We start from the raw sequence: 20,141 nt of genomic DNA on the forward strand, positions 1-20,141 counted from the left end.
GACGAGCGAGCAGCGCAGCCCAGGCCGAAGGAACGTGTTGTCACAGGCGCGAGGAGGAAGCCCGAGCCCTCCGCCCAGCCCTGCCTCCCAGTCTGACTTAGGTTCAACACCCAGCCCCAGGCTGGGGCATCTCCCTCAGGGGCATCTCCAAGGCACAGCTCCCCCCGCCACTGGGGAGCTGGCCGCCCCTCGTGAAGCTGAAGTGGGCTGTAAGGGCAGGCCTTGGTGCGGGCTCGCCCTCCACCAGCAATGGGATATAACGACCCAGAACTTCTCAGGAGCCTTTAGCGGAGGCTGCCAGGGAAGGAGCAAGGGAAAAAGGCAGGCGGAGCAGCCCTCCACCGAGCCCTGTGAGCGCGGGGGCGGGGGCGGCCCGGAGGCGCCCACAGCCCCAGCCCCTCAGGCCCCAGGCTCGGGGCTTTCCCAGCCCGAATGGCTCAGTCAAGGGTGAAGGGCACAGTCAGCACAGGAGGGGAATGGGAAGGCCCTCCGTGATCCAGGAAGCGGGTGACATCATCCCCAGGACCTCCTCCCGGGGCAGGACATGCCAGCACTTGGCCGTGGGCGCTCACAGGCCCAGTCTCCTGCCGCAGATCCTCCAGAGGCCCCTGGTCTGTAGAGCTGTCAGTGAACCTGGACTGTGGCGCCCGGGGGCCTGCCCGCCCTCCCACCTCCCGCGGCAGCCATCTGGGGGATGCCCCAGGCAGGCAGGGGACCAGGCCCGGGGGCTCCGGCAGCCCAGGCGGGGGGGGGGGGGGCCGGCGCCCAGGCCCTGGAGCCTCCTTGTCTGCAGCAGCCACAGGGGCCTTGGGGAAACGAAGGTGCGGATGCAGCGGCAGGAGAGCGTGGGCACAAGCGAGGCGGGCGACCAAGCGCTGAGGGAGGCCCCACCCCTCCGCCTGACGCCGGGCTGAGGGAGGCGGGGCCCCACGAGCTGTGCCCACTCCCGCGCCGGAAGGGAGGGAGGTGGCTGTGAAGGGCGCCCTGCTCACGGAGATACAGAGAACAGCTTCCTGGCCAGCCAGCCAGGCCACTGGCAGAAATCCCCCAGGCCAGTGCCGGGTGACCCGGGGAGGAAGGAGGAAGCACCCGTTCCAGTGGCCGCGATGCAGACGCAGTGGGTGCCGGCAGCCAGGCCGTGGGGCAGCAAGGAGACCTCACCGGGCATCCGCAAGGCCGGCCCCAGGGCAGGCAGCGGAGCAGGGCAGGGGCCGGGCGGGGAGCTCAGGCGGCATTCAGCCAGAGGCGGTGACGAGGCATCGCCGAGCTTAACAGGCAGTGGCGGCGGCTCGAGGGACAGGCAGGATGGGGCAGACAACTAAGCAGCCCAGGCCGCACAGATGAGGGCCAGGATTCACTTTGTGATGCAACAGAAACTAACACACCATTGTAAAGCAATTATACTTCAAGAAAGATGTTACAAAAAAAAAAAAGTAGGCTGGCGGCAACTTGTTAGAACCTGAGCTTTCTTTTGTCCCCAGCTCACACGGCCCCGCCCCACCCTCGGCCCCTCGTCACACCCCACCCCAGTCGCTGAAGGCACGGAGCATGCGGAGGGCAGCCCCGGGAACATGCGGGCTACTGCAGGCCATTGGGCAGGCCGTTGCTGAAGACCTTGTATTTCCAGGTTACCCCTTCCATTCTGATGGCTGCAGAGAAAAGAAAACAGCAAAGTCAATCCAGCGCTTCCCAGCCCGTCTCTCCACTGGCCTTCCTCAGGCCCCAGCCCCCCCCCCCCCAAGCCAGGAGCTGTGAAGGGGGCCAGGGGCTGGTGAGCATGGCTGGAAGCCCCCGTGGGCGCCAGGCCGAGCGCCGGCCGGGGTCCACTCGCTTGGCCACGTCCCTGCCCAGCCCTCTCCCCAGAGCCCAGGAGCGAGAGGCTGTTCTGATCTTGATGCTGTGTGGATTTTAGGCAGCCCAGCAACCGGTGCCCACCCGACCTCTGCCCTCCCACACGGCAACGTCAGCAACTGGCATTTGGTCGCGCCCACCCCGAGGGTGACTCTGAAGTCAGGAATCACGCGGTGGGCCTCAGCCACCCTCCCTACTCACCATCGACACTCCCTCTGGGGACGATCACATCTCTCCGCAGATAGGATTTGGGGGTGTCATTTGCCTTTACTAAATCCTCAGGTTTTCCCAACCTCTAGATGCCCCAGCCCCGCTCTGCTCGTGGGGCTCCCCTGACCCTGGGCGCGTCCTCGGCTCACACGTCTCTCCTTTGTTCCAGGCCCTCGTTGCTGCCTTGCCTTCTCTTGGCTCAGGGCTTGGCTGGGTCCTGTTGTCTCTGGAAGCCTGGGCCCTGCTGCTGCGTCCCTGCTACTCCAGATTGCAGGAGACTAGGCCTGGGGATGCGTCTTCGGGGTCCATCTTCTCTGTACTCAGCCCTCAGCTCTGCGACCTCCGTCCCCCTCCTCCCTTCCTTCCTCTGCATCAGGCCTCTGTGCTGCTTTTCTTTGTCCTCGTTTTGTTTATCTGCCCCTTTTCTCTCTATTCGCAAGATTTGTTGCCTCATCCGTTTTCTACTCTTTGCATGGTTTTCCTGAACACTCTGACAACCATTCTTAACTCCTAAGACTGTCTGCTTGCGTTTCCCCTTGTTGGTTCTTCCTAGTTTCCTAGGTATGTTTGGACAAGATACTATGTTAATTCAACTTGGTTGGAAAGTTCTTATCTGAATGACCCATTAGGCCTACTTTTCCAGGCCTTTCTTCTCTCTTCTGTGGTGTTGGTCCAGGCTGGGGAGAGGAGGCCTGGGCAGCAGGAGCAGGCAGGGACCAGCCCTCACGCCATGGACCCTCAGAGGCCAGAAAGAGGTGGGTTTCACCTGGCCACCAGCCGTGTCAGGAGCCCGAGCTTGCCATTCATGTCAATCATTTTCCTCACAGAAGAGCAGGCTAGCCTCCCTGGGAGCGCCAATCTGTACAGACCTGCTCTGCTTACGCCCTCTGCTTCCAGCCCACCTGCCACTGTCCCCTCCCTGGGACTGCCGGCCACACAGCCCTGGGACTATGGTGGTTCCACCAGGCAGCCTGGCCCCCGCACTGCTCCTTCGGGCTGTCCTCTTGGTTGCAGCTTTCTCCCCCCACCGCATCCAGCGAATTGCCTCCATGGACTTTCCTGCTTCCAGAAACCTGTTTGTTTTCAAAATGCATTGATATTTTGATGGCCTGGGAGGCAGAAGGGGCTTTGGGTCCGCCCAGTCGACCCGGTGACTGATGAATGACGGGTGACTGATGAATGACGATGGGACCAGCTGCCCACCCACATCGCCAAGGCCCCGCCCACACACTCGAGGCCACGGCTCTGGGCGGCAGCCCTGCAGGCGCACCCGGTCCCCTCACTCAAGCCCCTCACTTCAGGCATGGGGACGTGCGACCAACATAGCCTGGCTACTGGCACCCAGATCGGTGGCCTAGCTTCTTATACCGGGAGGTGAAGTAGCACAGACACACGGACCTCCCACAGTGGCAGGCCCGAGGTCGCAGAGACCAAGGCCCTTACTCTCTCAGGTAGACACAAGGGAAACGCCAAGGCCCTTCCAACTGGCCCCTGGTGTGGAGTTGCCAGGGATCATTTCTCTGCTGTGTCTATAGCCCAAGAACGAGTCTCAAACAAAATGAGGAAGCGACACTGACCACAGCTGGGCTGGAGGGCTGGACGGGAAAAGGGCGCTGCCCCCTTTGGTGAGGCGCTTGCCCTCAAGACTCTCTGGAATCCAGGGCAAGCAGACACTTCTCTGCAGGCACAACACAGAGGGGAAGCGGAGGGGTTCACACAGCTTAGACGGGAAAGGCGAAGGCTGCCGCTGTCCTGTGAGCACGGGGCAGGTGGCACGCCGTGGAGAGCACTCGTGGTCATTCATATACTAATGAGGGCATGGGCTGCAAGCACAGGGGTGAGAGTCACAGCAACAGGGGCGACGAGGATAAACGTTAGGATGGATGTTTAAATGGAGGCTTCTGCTGCAGTTCAGTCAGAAAGGAGAGGCACTCCTGGGTGCCCAGGGATACAAGTGGCGAGTGTGTGTGCGAGGCCAAGAGCGGCGAGAAGCCCAGCGAGTTCACGCAGACAGCTCCCCAAGGGAGGGCTTGGGGCTATGTGGCCTGAAGCCAGTCCTTGGGGGTGCATTGGGTGGGGGGGGACTGACAGGCAAATGCTGGAGTCGCCGCTGCCTCAGGCGGTGGAGGAGAGTTGGGGCAAACAGTAGACCAACCAGAAGGCGCAGAAGGAGAGGATGGGAAATGAGATGCCCACGAGGGCTCTGCAGAGCTCTGACAGTCCTGGGAATCTAGAAGGCCACGCGCACGCCCGGGGTGGCGCGGGCACCCAGGAGAGACCTGAGAAGGCCCTGAGCCGGCGCCTCTGCTCAGCCTCTAAGAGGGTGGGAGCAACAGGAAGTGCGGAGGAAGGGTCGCCAGCCACCTGGCCGAGTGTGGACGAGAAACATGAAGCTACATACCCAAGGAGCTCAAAAAACTCCAAATGAGAGAAACGCAAAGCGACCCTCACCAAGACACACTATCATCAGACTGCCAGAAGCCAAAGGGCAAGAGAGGTGGGAGAGTGGAAGAGAGAGGGGACCGTGCAAGGGCCTCAGCTACGTGCTGACGGATGTCAGCAGATCACAGACGCCCATGTGGGCGGTGGGAGCACAGGGAGAGGATTCTCCGCGGGCGAGGACAGCGCTTCGCTGCGGGCAGGCAGAGGCGGTGCGAGTCTCTAGCGTGCGAGGCGTGTTCTGTTTCTTAGCCGGGGTTGTGGTTACACAAGTACTGGCTTTAAAGTCATTGGAACTGGATTGAAGGGGAAATATCCAACTTTTCACTTTTCTCTAAGACTCAGAGAGAGAAAAGGCTATTTTTCTTATCACAAAAGAACAACAACAACAAAAACCTTTTCTGAGTGTTTTTTTACATAAGAAAAATAGACTTACTCAGAAAAAAAGTTTAAAATTAAATTCAGATACAACTTTGCCCCTTTCCAACAGCAGAAAGGTTGGAAGGTTCAAAGCCAGCGCTGACGAGGATCAGTCAGATGGAGACCGCTGGCCTCACAACAGTGAGAAGCCTGGCCTCACCGACACGACGGCGGGAACCCCGCCTCAGGACGGAAGCACAAATGTCGAAACATGTTCACTGCAACCTTTTTTAAACATTGACAATCAGGGGAGAAATCCTCTGCGTGATACATGTTCACTGGGGAATATGTGAAGGCTGCAGAGCAGGACGAAGAAAGAGTAAATGAACTAAAACACCTCTGATTCCAACACAGAGCAAACCAACGTCCATGTTCTAGCTGAACTCCTACAAGGGATTCTTCTACATTTTTTTCCCTTTAGATAAGTGAAATCATACTGTATATTTCGTTTTTAACCTGCATTTTCCTTTTAACATTACACGATACACATTTGCTCATGTCACTGTAACCAAGTTTTGAAACAACAAATACTGTCCCACCATATTCATATACCACTATTTACCCAAGCATTACCCAAGGGTAAAACCTCGGATTGTTTCCATTTGTCACTATTGTAAATCCTGCGACAGCATCATGTGTATAAAACTGAAAATGACCTACAGGGTCAGTAGTAGAAAATGTTAAGTAAATTATAGCAAATGCCTGAAAGGAAGTGTTTGATGATTAAAAATGTGACTTCGAGAACATGGGGAAACGCTTAAAATGAGATCCAAGGGAAAGAATATAATAGTGTACACATGTTGTAATTCTACTCACCTTGCACAAAGAAATAAAAAATGATGAGAGGAAATGGAATAGAGGGAAATAGACCAAAATATTAACACCGACCATCTCTGGACCACCACATTATGCAACGTTTTTAGTTTACCTCTGCACGTCTTCACATTATCCCAATTTCCTACAATTAATGTTTTTATTTTATAATCTGTCAGAAGCGTTTTCAAGGGAAGGAAAACCTTAAGCATTGGAAAAAGAAGGAAAAAAGTAAGGGGCCAGTCCCCAGATGCGGGTCAAGCACAGAAGGCGGCAGGCGCTAAGCCAAGGTGTACCGCGAAGGCCCTGCCCCTGACCACCAAACGGGTGGCCACAGCCACAGAGAGGTGGTGACCACATACCTAGACTCATCACGGAATTGTCGCTGCCCCAACAGATCTGCTTGCCCTGCTGCTGCTTCGCCATCTGCACGGCTTTCACCGAGGTGTCAGTGACCTCCACGACCGCTTTCAACAGCTGGGAGGGAGGGAGGGAGGGGACTTGTGGGCTTGAGTGCTGGTGGTCTGACCCACAGAAGGCGTGTCCTGCTTCCCACCCAGGTTGATGCCAAATATCACCCATCAGAGCTCCCCAGCCTAACTCCCTCCCCACTGGCCCGGCGGGGACGCCACGCTATCATGGACCCCATCCCACACTGAGGCCACGCAAAGCCAGGGTCACGGTGGGAAGAACACTGTCCCAAGGTAAAAGGGCATTTCTGATGGGAGAGGACTGTGCCCTAACTCAGCCTGTTGGTAGAATCGCAAAGGACAAGCTGGTCAGAGGTTTGGAAGTCTAGGAGCTTTTTTGTTAAAAAACCAAGGCCAGCATCATGGAAGCCCTGAGCCAATGCCAGAGTTCCATGCATGGCAACTGTACTCACAATCATAACCAAACCTAGCATTCCAGGCCAGCCTCTGGGGACCTGAGTCAATACTGATGTAGTCAGCGCAGCAGCGTGAGGCCACTTTTTCTCATCTATCTGAACCGGGTCAAGGGCACAGACAGGCAAACATCTGTCTATCTGTCTGGCATAGTTCTTGGCCACACAAGAATGAACAGGCTGTGATACATTTGGGAGTTTTGTGAAGGCAGAGCGAGGCCAGTACAGGGACAGAAGCTGGAGGCGGGGCGAGGGCCTCCCATGTTCAGCTGGGACCCAGTGCAGGCCGTGCACAAGCCTCTTCTGCACCCGGGGTCTTGGCTCAGTTGGCACCCTCCTGAAGTGCAGGGGGACCCACAGGGGGACATCCCCATCAGCCCTCATCCCCTCCATGGCACCGCGAGAAGTGCCTGCCCCAACCCGCCCAAAGCCCCAGACTGAGGCCTGGGGGCCCGGAGCCCAGAGCTCAGCGTGCCACCCACTCGCAGGGAGTCCAAGCCTGTCCAAGCCCTGAGGTCCCTCACTGGGGGCTAGAGCGGCACCTGGGAGGGAGAGGGAGGGGTGAGGGTGACGCTTACTTGGCTGCATGAGGTCAGAGTCTGGTACACGGCCTGGACGATGGGGCCGCACGGGCGGGGGTTGGGGCCTGGGCGCTGGCAGCACTCTCCCAGCTCATCGTCATAGACTTGCAGGAAAGCCACGATGAGCTGCCGGAAGTCAGAGATGACCAGGCGCAGCTTCTGGTCTAGGGTGCTGGCGTCGGCCCCGCCCACAGCGGCTCCTTGCTTGTGCTGCGCAAAGTACTGCAAAGCCAGAGGCGGAGGGTCCCTTGAGGCTGCCCTGCCTGTCACGGGGCGCCAGGTCCCTAACCCCCTTTGTGGGCGGGGCCTGCCGCCCACTCCATGCTTCCGCAGACTGGGAGGCAGACAGAAGACCAGAGGCCTGCATGGGCCTCAACGTCCACCTCACGACCTCAGTAATGAGGCTGGGCCCAGGGCTGCGGGGAGGGTCACATGCCGAAAGCCCACCCGAGGACGGTCCTGTCCACTCCTCAAAAAGCCTCCCCACTCCTGCCCTCACGGAGCCTGAGCACCCATCACGTTCTAGAAGCTGGTGGGCACCCACCAGCTCGCTCAGGCCTCCCGACACACTCATCGTAAAGACGGGGTGTCTGAGGCTGGGGTGGGCGACGTGCCTCGCCTTAGGACACGTAGCGGGGCCCCTGCCGCCCCTACGGCCGGCACCTCACCTCCACCCTGAGCGACTGCAGCTTCGAGGCGCTCTCCTGCAGCTGCCTGGCCAGCTCTGCCACCGTGTCCTCCTCTGACTCGATGGAGGGGCTGGCCCTGCAGGGAGAGAAGGGGGCACACTTCTGCCCTGTGCCATCACGGGCACTGGGGCACCTGTGGGCCACGCACAGAAGGCTCTGTCCCAGGTAACAGACGGAGCAGGGCGTGTACCTCTGCCAGGCGTTGCTCTGCTTGTCGAGAGGTGGCTGCACGCCCAGGGGCCACGCGTCACGCTCGGGGCTCAGGAGCGTCCGCAGGCGGGGGCTCAAGAAGAACTCCCCCAGCAGCACCTCATTCTTCTCCCTGGTGTCCTCGAAGTGCTCCTTCACGCTGCAAAGGCAGCCCCACGGCCGCGCCATCACCGGCCAGAGACCCAAGAGGCCAGACGAGACCGGGCGCACAGGCCAGGAGAAGGCATCTCCTCTGGTCTCCGAGAGCCCACCCACGTGCGGAGACACCGCGGGTGCCCGCCCTCCGCCGGGGGCAGCCCCTGTTCTCCGAGGCCCGCACCACACCTTCATGCCGACAGCCTGGCACCTCGGGCGGCACCCCGGCGTGGGGTGGGGCTTCCTGCCTAGGCTTGCGGCCCACAGCTCCCGGGCCAGGGAGCAGCCGCCTCTACGGGAGCGGGGAGCGGAGCCCCAGCCGGAGATGTGCCCGGGGCTGGGCCCCTAGCCCCGCCAGCTCCAGATGGAGGACCAAGGGCACCCACCGGCCGTTCCAGGGAGGGCCCGTCCCGAGCCTTTACCTGAGGCAGCTGGAGCCTCTGACAGTCAGGCTCCGGACCACGTCCAGCAGCTGGTCCATGAAGCGCAGCTGCTTCTGGGCACAGGCCCGGCCCTGGGCAGGGAAGGCCACATGCACTCACTAGCCAGGCATGCCACGTGCCCCCAGCCCGCAGCTGGCCCCGCCGGGCCACTAGCAACCTGCCCCCTACCCAGCAGCGTCGTGGACTGGCTTGGGGCCCCTGGCACAGCAAGACAGGCCGTGGCTGTGGCCTGTGCCGAATCCACTCCTTGCGGGGAACAAGGACTCGTCCCCAAGGGGCGGCAAGCAGCCAGGCCTTACAGCCAGGCTTCCCAAGCGGCAGCTGACTCAGCCCCTACCCCAAAGGCGGCCGGGTCTCCCAGCAGGGAGCTGTCCGGCCAGGAGCTCAACTCCTTCCTCCTTCCAGAAAGGGGAGGAGGCTCGCGGATGATCCCCATGATGTAAATACAACCTGAGAGGCCCAGCCTGCTCCAGAGAGCCCTGCGCAAGCAAGGATGCTGGGAGGCAAGCTGGGCCCGGCTCTCCGCTCGAGCTCCTCACTGGCCTGCCCTGACACACCGCTATTCTGAGGAACGCACCAGAGTGATGCGCTCAGCCAGCGCCACTGGTGACTTAGTATAAAGCCCTCCAAGAAGCACCTGCATTTAAAGTGGGCTGAGAGTTCGGTGCTTTGTGACCACCTAGAGGGATGGGATAGGGAGGGTGGGAGGGAGACGCAAGAGGGAGGAGATGTGGGGATATATGTATATGTATAGCTGATTCACTTTGTTATAAAGCAGAAACTAACACACCACTGTAAAGCAATTATACTCCAATAAAGATGTTTAAAATAAATAAATAAATAAATAAATAAATAAATAAAGTGGGCTGAGAGGGAGAGGGCTGAGAGGCTCCTAGTGGCATCTCAGGCCGGGCAGCCCCGTGTGGGGAGCAGATCTGGGGACAGGGCCACATTCTGCTATCATGTTTGCAGCTCAGTTCCCCGTTCACGAGTCTCATGGCTGAGGCTGCCTGGCACCCCCGGCAAGCCTGGCTCTCGGCTGCGTAGCCACGTTGACAGGACCAGTGCCTCTGGAAGCTTCTGGCATCTCCATCTCCTTGCCCTCGGCCTGCCACTGGCTGCTCATCACTACCTCTTGTTGAGTCATTCTCCCAACCTGCCCAAACAACACTGAGCCTGAATGATACACCTGAGGGGCAGCCTGGGAATAGGAGGTGGGAGGTGGGACACTGTCTAGACAGCGGAAAGCCTGGGCCGAAACATGAAACCAAGTGCCACTCAGGATCTCACAAAGCCTTGACCAGCGGCCAGGGCTGCGTGCCGTCCCCTCCTCAGCAGACCCGGCTCCAGGAGACCCCCCCAAGCCCAGGAAAGGGTAAGTGCCCCTCACAGCCTGTACACTGAAAGCTACAAAACATCTCTTAAGAAAAATTAAAGAAAACCTAAATACGTGGAAAGACAGCCCATGCTCAAGGATAGAAAGACTTAATATGGTTGATGGCAATACTTGCCAAAGTGATCTACAGATTCAACACAATCTTCATCAAAATCCCAATTGGATTTTTTGCACAAACTGACAAGCTGATTCTAAAGTTCATATGCAAATTCAAGGGACCCCTAATAGCCAAAACAACCTTAAAAAAGAGCAAAGTTGGAGGATTCACATGTCACAATTTACTACAAAGGTGCAGTAATCAAGGCAGTGTGGTACTGACATATAAATCAATGGAATAGAATGGAGAATCCAGAAATAAACCCTCACTTCTACGTTAATTGATTTTCCACAAGGATGCCACCAAGGTCTTTTCAATGGTGCTGGGAAAACTGGACAGCCACATGCAAAAGAATGAAGTTGGATACATACCTTACACCACACATAAGTCTAACTCAGAATGGGTCAAAGACCTAAATATAAGAGCTAAAACTATAAAACTCTTAGAAGAAAACACAGGTGTCAATCTTAATGACTAGATTTGGCAATAGATTCTTATATATGAAACCAAAAGCACAAGCAACAAAAGAAAAATAGATAAATTGGAATTTCAACAATGCTAAAAACTTTTGTGCTCCAAAGGACACATCGAGAAAGTGAAAAGACAATCCACAGAATGGGAGAAAATATTTGTAAATCAAGTATTTGATGTGACTTATATCCAGGATATATAAAGAATTCTTACAACTCAATAATAAAAAGACAAATAACCCAATTAAAAAGTGGGCAAAAGAAGTGAATAGAGACTTTTCTCCAAAAAAGATATATAAATGGCTAATAAGCACATGAAAAGATGTTCAACATCATTAGTCATCAGGGAAATGCAAATCAAAACCGCAATGAGATAGCCCTTCACACCCACCAGGATGGCTGGTATCAAAAAGATAATAACAAGTGCTACAATGACAAGTGTTGGTGAGGATGTGGAGAAACTGGAACCCTCCTACAATTGCTGGTGAGGATGTAAAGTGGCGCAGCCACTTTGGAAAACAGTTTGGCGGTTTCTCAAAAAGTTAAACATATTCGAAAAATTCAAAAAGTTAAACAATTCCGCTCCTAGCTATATACCCAAGAGAACTGAAAACATGTCTTCTGTCAAAAACGTATAAAGAACAGTCACAGCGTTGTTTGTAATAGCCAAAATGTGAAAATAATTCTTTCAAATATTAAGTTTTAAGGGTAGGTGGCAGGGTTTCTTTGACTGATATGGGGGTGGATTAGGCCTGCCTCTGCATGGAAACCCACGGGTGGGCAGCACATGGGGGAAAGTGCATGGGCTCAGGAGCCAGAAGCCTGGGTTTGAGGCCAGGCTCTGTCACTGGGTAACCTTGAGAGACTTGTCTGTCACCTTCCCCATGAGATGGGGCTAAGACCAGTACCTCCTGCCAAGTGTGGGTGTGACAATTACTGGCATGTAAAGTACTTACCATGGCGTCGGTGTGTATGAAGTCATCCACCAAGGACAGGATGTGCTCTCTGTCCCTTTGGTCATCAGAAGCCAAAGATCCTTCTCGGCCTCCTCAGCCACCCACCCCTCTCGGCCCTAGGGATGGCTGGGGTCTACCCAAAGGAATCCTATGGGTTCCTGCCCCAGGGGGCTGAGAAGCGGGGACTGTGGGTGCTAGCTCCTGGGCCTGAGGGAAGAAAGCCCTCCCATGCCCACCTCAGCGTCACCGAGGCCCCCGGCCCATGGGGACAGAGGGCCTTCTCTTACCTTCAGGAGCTCGTGGTCATCCAGCCCACACAACATCAGCTCATGGCCCAGTTTCACCATCTCTGTTGGAACACAAGGATCCAGTTACCGCAGACACCCACCCAAACAGGCAAGGACACCACACACCCATGCAGGGTGCCGAGCGCTTCCCTGGTAAGGGTGCTCCTGCTCTAGCGCCAGCAGGCCCAGCACCCGTGAGGCCGGGCTGCGCCTGGAAGACCCAGGTAAAGCGAGGACACAGGTGGCGGACACCGCAGGTGCCAGGAGTGCCTCTTGCTGTGTGACCTATACCCAGTCACTGCCCTTCTCAGGGGGCCAGTTTCCTCACCTGAAATAAGAGGTCGCATTCAATGCTCTTCCATATAGGGAACTCTTGCTTCTAGCAGAAGCCAGCCAGCTGCCTGAGGAGCCCACAGAGGCCAGGGAACCTTCCAAACATGCTGTGTGCCACCGTTTCAGAGACCTCGCCAAGCCAAAGCAAAAGGAACCGTCTCACATTTGTCAATCTCCTACACACCTTTCATACCATCATGTCCCTTCATTTTGCTGGCAACCCTAGGAGGTGGCAACTCTTTCATTTCACAGATTGGGAAACTGAGTCCCTGTGTGGTGCAAGGAATGCTCGGCCACGTCTTCCAGGGAGCCCTGGGCATTTTCTGAGTAACCATCTGGTGTACAAAGAAAGGCCAGGACCTGGAGCCAGAAAGCCTGGGGCCAATGCTAGCTCCATACCCCCTCCCCCCAGCCCTGCAGCAATGCCCTTACCCCTCACAGCTCCCGCCCTCATATGCCTCAGTGGCAGAACACGCATCTGCTTTGGAAGGTTTGGCGCTAGAAGCAAGCAGAGCATCTATGTGAAAGCATCAGTCATCCTGGAGACACGGTACAAATGCCAGTTATACCCCCAAGCGCACGGGCTCAGGCCACATCCCTTCACCCCAAATCCTTGCGGACCCCCTGGCCCCCCTCTCACTTAGCCCACATCCGAGTCTCAGCGTGGCTGGACCCGTGCCCTGTTAAACCCAAAGGCAGGCTGCAGCCCTCCTCAGAATAAAGGCCAACATCCTTCTGCGGCCCACAAGGCCTGGCCTGATCTGGCCCCGTGGCCCCTCTGACCTCATCCCACCCCTTGCCCTCACTCTACACTCTACGTCAGCCACCCCGGCCTGCTGGCTGTTCCTCCAAGCTGCCAGCCACACACAAGCCTACCTCAGGCCCCTTGCGCTCGCTGTTCTCTTGCCCTGAACACTAATCTTCCTGATACCTGCCTGGCTCACTTCCTCCCTTCCTGCACGGCTCTGTTTTTTTAAACAGAGGCCTTCCCCAGCCATCTTGTGTCAACAGCTCCACCCCTCTCCCAACCCACCCGAGCACCACCTTGCCTTCACCTGGCTTGCTTACGGCGCTTCTCACCATCTGATACACTGAGAAGTCTGCCGCCTTCTGCGCGTCGCCTGTCTCTCCCAGCTAGCAAGCGAGCTCCGTGACAGCAGCACGACTGATTCACTGCTGCAGCGCCAGCACCTACAACAGTGCCGGGCGCATAGTGGGTGCTCCATAAATACCTGCCACGTGAAGCTGTGACTTCTAACCCCCTACCTGTCCCGGTTTCTCCCAATTACACTCTTTCACAAGCGTTCTGCACTCAGCGCACTCCCATGGGGCGGCAAGGCTGAGCACCACGCTTTACAGAAGAGGAAACTGAGGCCGGGAGCGGCAAGGGCCAGGGTCGGCACCTGTGCGCGCACGTGTGTTAGAGGATTCAGGTGTGGCTTGATGACCAGGCTCGCCCAGCCTCAGCACGGTCCCATCAGGAGGAAAGTGCCGGACATGACAGCGCTAGGGGGAAGGGCAGCGCCTCTGTGCAGCCCAGGCCGGCCCCCAGGCCAGCCCCGCAGGCTCCAGGACACAACCCCTGTTCTTCTGGCCCATTTCAGCCTCGGGGACAACTGTCCCCAGATAACTAACTTGGCAGTGCCAGCAGCGGCACGGATCAGGAATCTGGGGTCCAGCTCACCCACCCTGGGGTTGCGGGGGGTGGGAATACAGGCCCGTGGAAGGATGGACCTTTGGAAACACTGCTGTGTGGGCGAAGAGCCAGCCACCATCTTGAGGACTGCAGTACGCTCCCCTTTACCTAACGTTCATTGCCGGGTTAAGGACAGTTTCTGCCAAAAAAGGATCAAAAAGAAGCAGTTCCAAGATAAGGCCCACAGACCCACAGAGAGCTGCCCAGCGTGCCCCCAGGAGTGCCTCGTGTGGCGTGCACGCACACACACCGGCGCAACGTGGACGGACCCCCGGTGGCGTCGGTGAGAATGGCCCCGAATCCACCGTTCAGCACCAGACTCCCCCAGCGGAGACCCACCTTGGATCTTCACCTCGGCTGAGGCCCCCTTAGGTGAGCTGAACCTGTCTTGCCAGGAGGGACAGACCCTGCAGGGAAAGAGCAAGACCAGTCAGGCCCGAGTGGGCTGCAGGGGCCCCTCACACCCCCCCTTACACATGCTCTCAAAAGCGAAGCTTTGTGCCTAGGCGCTAAATGCCACTGGAACACTCACCTTCAAATGGGTAACCTTATGTGACTTCAACTCCATAAATTATCAGGGAAACAAAAAACCAAAATATTTCTGAAAGTTTACCTCAGAAATGTGAATTTGAATACTGAAATTAAAATTCTCACAATAAAAGAGATGAAATGACTGCCCAAGAGAGAACACTGAATTCCTCAGAGCGCTAAGCTCTCTATCAGGAGGAACCCAGGGGCTGGCTTTTCTTGAAATCATGGCGCAGGTCTGTTTGGAGGACGTCCGAAAAGGCCCTCCCTGCTCTGGCGTCCTTGCAGGCCTGGCTTGGGCCCCCTCTCGCACCGCTACGTGTGTGTCTGCCCTTCTCCGCCTGCAGCGCTTTCTTCCCGCCCAAGCCAAGCACACCGAGCTGGCTCCAGCTCATCCCATGAAGCCCACGCCACGGCTGACATCACCGCCCCAGGGAAGCCAGGGGCGGGCTGGACATGCCTGCAGCCAGCTTGGCATCCCTCCGTCACTGCGGGGCCTGGGAGCTGTCTTTCCACTGCGCTCTCACCTCCCAGACTTCAGGCTCACCGAGGCCAGGAGCTGACTTTCTGTTCTGTTATTTCTAGGCCCTAACATGGCAGCCAGCACTGAAATGGTGGCCAGTGGGCATTAACGAATGGATGACCACAGCCCCTTGTCACAGAACAATCTGCCATTAGTAAATGCCCGTGCTTAGCTCTTTCAACAGAGGGAATGTTTTTAAACTAACATAGTCAACAGGAGATGGTGCTACCCCAGGTCACAGCTTTGAGCCATTCGAGGGCTCCTAGCATGGGCTCTGGGGTCACAGCAATCCCAGCTGTCCCCCTTGGCTTGGTGGAGCCCCAGCCTTGATGATACCACACAGATAAACGGGACGGTGGCCACCTGTAAGCGTCTTGCCTTAAGATGCCAAGCTGATGGGCAGAACCATTTCCAGACACAGACCACATCCAAAGGCAGTAAGGGGTGCAATATACCGGCAGGCGTCACAAGCAACACACAGCACAGGTCTCTCACTGGGTCTCTTCAACGAGAGGGGCACAGTCTGAGCACCGCGTCCCAGCCCCAAGCTCCAGGCCTGGCACAGCACCGAGGCCATGGGAACTTCGCTGCAGCTGCTTGCCAGGGAGCCCCAGGATGACTGGGGCCAGGACCCCGCCCTGCTATGGCAGTGTGGGGGACCAAGCCTCAGCCCCAGCGACCTGCTGACTCACTCATCATGGTGGGAGAGGGCAGGGTTGGTGTTTGGTGTTCGGTGGAAAAGGCTCACTGCTGCTTCCCTGGGGCCATGCCTCCAAACGCCTGCATCCCAGGTCACACCTGCCCCAACTATGCTGGGGCCCTGGCAGCTAGTGGAGCCACCCTGACCCGACCTGAGGCACCAGCCCCCCTTCCCTTGCAGGACTGCAGGGAAGAGGGGGCGGGGCAGCCACCCGTTCTGCCAAAGAGGGCTGGGCCAGAAGGGGCGGGAGGAGGAGCCCCCGCCGTGTGAAAAGCTGGGAGGCTGGCCCTGGGCCTGGCTGCCAGGCAACATTCCCACTCACAAAGCACCAGAGAGCAGAGAGCACTCAGTGATCCGTCAGGCTGGACCTCAGCAAACCACTTCAACACGCTAAAGAATAAATCCCCGAAAGCCTAAGCGACCTCACTCAGAAAGGGCTTTCATTAAAGTTGATTTTCCTGAAGCAGCAGGGAGCAGGGCAGAAACTAACGGTGCTCAAGGCCCTGAACTCAAGTACAGCTCTTCGGGAGCCAAGGAAACCATGCGCCTTAAACTCAGCAATCTAGGAGCCCCACAGCTCTGCCCCGCCCGTGCTGAGGGCCAGCTGGGCATAGAGGACCCCAAGGGCCACCACGCCCAGCCCCCCAGCCAATGCTGCGTGCAGTTTCCAGGTTCCGCCCAGACAGGGGTGAATAGGTGGCCCTGAAGGAGGCTGAAGTGGTGAAGTCACGTGCAAAGAAGCCAGCAGGAAATTGGGAGAAACTGGACTCTGTGCAATCCTCTGGCCATCGAAAGGCCTACGGCACTTTTGCCAGCTTGGGATCATAAAAAGCAACTGGACATTCCCTGGTTGCTTCTTAAAAGGATTCTGTTTCTTGTATTTAAAAAAGCACTAAAAGCATTTGAGGACTGCAGCCAGAGGCTCTCACCCATGCCCCCTCTGGCCAGCAGAGGGACCCAGTCCCCAGCTTCCACGTGGGCCAGGCAACTCTGGGCTCCCTCCCATGAGAGCCTCTCTAAGACCTGAGTCTGGCCTCCCTCCTCCTGGGAGCGTGTTCAAGATCCCCGAACTAGCCCAGGCCATCCCCACTACTATCTCTCCTCCCAGGTTCCTGGACCAGACGCTGGTACCTCCAGGGCCAACAGTGCCTGTCATGAGAGCCATTGCCATTCCAAGCCAGGCTCCTGCCATCTTTTCCCAGGGCTGTTGCAGCAGCCTCCGTATTGGTCTCCCTGCCTCCAGCCTCTCCCCTCCAAATCCATCCACCACAGGACTCCCAAGTCACCCTGCCAAAAATGCCAGTTTCAGTATGTCACTCCCCTGGTCCCGTACCCGTCCTGCCCAGAGCATAAAGTTCAAAGGCCTTCACGTGGCTTGGAAGGCTCCACATGAGCTGCCCTGGGCTGCCATTCAGGCCACTGCTGCCCGGCTCTCCCTCCCACACCTTGACTCCCCGCTCCTGTGGAAACGAGTGCCCGCCATGACTCATTCCCTCCCAGATCAAATGCCACCTCCTCCCTGCCAACATCCACAGCACTCAAGACCGCAGAGGTGCACCCAACACTGGGATCGGTGCCTGAGCCTCTGTGGCCACTGAAGTCCCAGCTCCTTGAGGACACCCATCCGTGTCTGAGGCACCGGGAGTGGCAGCCCGGTAAGCATGTGTCTGTGCGCCTGCTTGTCACCCCACAGCCCGGAGCATGTCTCAAGTATGTGCAACGCTGCACCGCGACCTGGGGCTGATGGCCGGGGTGGGGGTCCCACCTGGTGCCTGCCCTCCAGCAGCTCCCAGTGCTCTGCAGAGCCAGACAGGACAGCAGGCCAAGACCCAACCAACAGGCTGAGGGCTCTGGCAGGGGTGCGCTCAAAAGGCTGTGGGTGTCCAGAGGAAGGAGGAATACGTTTTGCCCTGGGAACTGGAGACTTCTTAAAAGGAGACAGGACGTGTGAGCTGGGTCTTTGAAGGCTGTATAGGAGTATGTGTGACATGCAGACACCTGGGCAGGCTTTGCTTCCCTTGCACGGTGCCAGGCACACACACCCAGCTGCACCTTGACCCAAAGGACTGGGAAATGGGGTCTTGGCCCTGCCTGCCACTCCTCGGTGGCAAGACCTGAGACAGTTCTCGACTCCAGCCTGACCCTCAGCTTCCCAGTCTGAAAATGAAAGGACTGAAGTACATCATTTCCCAGGTCCCTGCCAGCTCTGAAACTAGTAGTTACAGCAAGAAAAAACGCTCAGAAACCAAGCTCAGCTTCTGTGAGGCGGCAAACAGACGAGCTGAAGCACTGCCCAGGGCACTTTCTCCCCAGATCTGAGCATGGCTTCACTTCTTATCTAAGCAGAGGCTCTCACAGTGACCGGGGATGGAGGGCAGCTCCTCAGATAAAGAACAAACCCCACCTTCCCCCCGTGGGTTGAGTGGTGCCCGTGTACCCCAGGGGTGGGGGAGGAAGAAACCAGGCTGTTACCGTGCACACATCCACTCCAGGATTTCCAGGCGGTACTTCGAGGGGCTACACAGCAGTTCCTGAATGGTCTTTGGTTCTGTGATATAAAGACCCTGGAGGAAGGGGCAGCTGAGGTCCTAAGCAAGGAAAGGGAAAGCCAGGAAGCTTTAGAAAGCCAACATCAGCGAAGGGCTGAAACGCACATCTGCAATCACGCTCTCAGCGCACCTCCGTTCACGCACGTTCCCGGCCGCCCAGCACCCACCAGGCGGGTCACACACACCCCACCCCACCCCCCGCCGGGCGCGCCCGGCACACTGGCAGCGCTGTCGATCGCGCCCAGAGTTCACTCCCCCTCATCCGCGGCTCCGGCCACCCGCCACTCCGCCTCCTTTACGGACGCCCCCCTCGGAGCGCAAGCGGTAGTTTGACTTGGTAGCAACTAGGGGCTTCGGAGAGATTCCGATCCCGGCTCCAGGCTGTGGGAGCAAAGGGAAAGGGTCGGGAAAGGGTCGACGGGGCCGATCGCGGACAGGAGGGAGGTGTCGCGGGGCGGGGGGGAGAGGAGAGGGGATAAGGGGAGAGCCGGGACGGGGTGGGAGAGGGGAGAGCCGGGACGGGGTGGGAGAGGGGAGGGGAGCGCGGGTAGCGGTCCCCGGACCGCTGCCTGACCTCGCGGGGCGGGCCTCCTCACCACCGCTGTCACGGGGATTGGCCGCTGACACGGAGGGGGAGGCATGGACCCCGCCCATCTGTCTCCCCCGGACCCCGCGAGCTCCTCGAGTCCCGGGCCTGTGGCCCCCGACCCCCGCCGCCCGCCCCTGCACTCACTCCGCGCGCCCGGCCGGGCCTTGCAGCGACAGAAGTTCAGGTGCGGTACGCGCACGGCGCCTGCCTGAAGTACCAGGCATGGGCCGTGGAGACAGCGAGAATGAAGGCCTGGGGCCGCCCAAGGAGCCGAGACGGACGCCCCACAAGCCTTCCCGCGCAGCAGGACACAGGGCGCAGCCTGCAGCGGCGACTGGGGCGGTGCGCCCGGCGCCGCCGACTTCCGCAGCAGGCCCTGCCCGCCCCGCCGCCCGGCCCCAGCCGCCCCGGGGCGGCTCCTCGGCCCCGCAGCACCTTCAGCTTCGCGAAGACCTCCACCGCCGCCTTGAACACGCTATCGTCGCCCTCCTCGTCGTAGCCGCCGCCGCCGCCAGCACCCAGCCAGGCCATGTTTCGCGCTCGGAGCCGCGCCCCGCCCCCACGCCCCGGGCTGACTGGCCGGCCCAGATGCCAATCAAGTGCCAGCCGGTGCTCCTCCCGCCCACCCGCCTGCGCCGGGGCCCGGGAGTGGCCCGGGAGTGGCCCGGAGACGCGGCCCACCCCTCCCCCAATGCGCCTTTCCCCTGGGCCGCGGCTCCGCCCAGGAGGCTGACCTCAAGGAAGGGGGCGGAGCCGGGGCTGGCGCTCAGTAGCCCGCTCGCCCGCGATCCTCCCGCCCGCGCCCGGGGCGGAGGATGCGGCCGGGAGAGCGCCTTCCAGGAGAGGGCGCTCCTACCCTAGTCGGTTTCTCCGCGGGAGGACGAAGGGGGGCCTGGGTGACCGGACAGAACTGGGACTTGAGCGTCCCATCTCCCAGCGCGGGGCTCTGTCTCCGGTTTCCCACACTCACAACTGTAGTTAGAGGGAGGTTTCATGGGTTCGAATCCGGCCCCAGCTGTGTGACTTTGGGCGGGTTACCTAACCTCTCTGTGCCTCCTTACCCTCACCTAATGTGGATAATGAAACCACTTACCTCCTTGGGTTGCTATGAGGATGGAATGAGGTAATAATTCCTATAAAATACCTAGAACAATACCTGGCATGTAAAAAACACTATGTACATGTTCACTATTATTATGCTGGGCCCTGCTCCTTCCACCTACCCTTCCTCCAGTCTGTCTTTGACCTTCTGGAAGGTTCTGTGCCTCCTTCCTGCCCTGTCCACTTACAAATGTCTTTGCACTTCTCATGCCCCTCAAACTCAATGAGTCTGAAATGACATT

The 20,141-nt window shown here is 58.2% G+C and overlaps 1 protein-coding gene across 5 annotated transcripts; it reads right to left on the reverse strand.

Annotated features, from left to right (window-relative positions):
* Positions 1–1,449: 1,449 nt before the first annotated feature.
* HAUS7 (HAUS augmin like complex subunit 7) lies at positions 1,450–19,393 on the reverse strand. 5 transcript variants are annotated; one of them, XM_082446182.1, is made up of 11 exons: positions 18,943–19,210; positions 18,133–18,248; positions 15,324–15,462; positions 14,249–14,316; positions 11,881–11,942; positions 8,654–8,745; positions 8,077–8,235; positions 7,866–7,962; positions 7,195–7,419; positions 6,096–6,210; positions 1,450–1,649 (listed from the first exon to the last, which is right to left on the reverse strand). In XM_082446182.1, exons 3-11 carry the CDS (start codon positions 15,386–15,388, stop codon positions 1,579–1,581), a joined length of 954 nt encoding a protein of 317 aa, XP_082302308.1. In that variant the 5' UTR covers positions 15,389–15,462; positions 18,133–18,248; positions 18,943–19,210; the 3' UTR covers positions 1,450–1,578. The 5 variants fall into 5 exon arrangements, with proteins under 5 accessions (XP_082302308.1, XP_082302307.1, XP_082302311.1 ...); XM_082446181.1 differs by lacking the exons at positions 15,324–15,462; positions 18,943–19,210 and adding an exon at positions 19,234–19,377; XM_082446185.1 differs by lacking the exon at positions 15,324–15,462 and having other exon boundaries at positions 18,943–19,207.
* Between the last annotated feature and the right edge of the window lie 748 nt (positions 19,394–20,141).

Source organism: Balaenoptera physalus (assembly GCF_965194825.1).
Source record: "Balaenoptera physalus genome assembly, chromosome: X".
Classification (NCBI taxonomy): domain Eukaryota; kingdom Metazoa; phylum Chordata; class Mammalia; order Artiodactyla; family Balaenopteridae; genus Balaenoptera; species Balaenoptera physalus.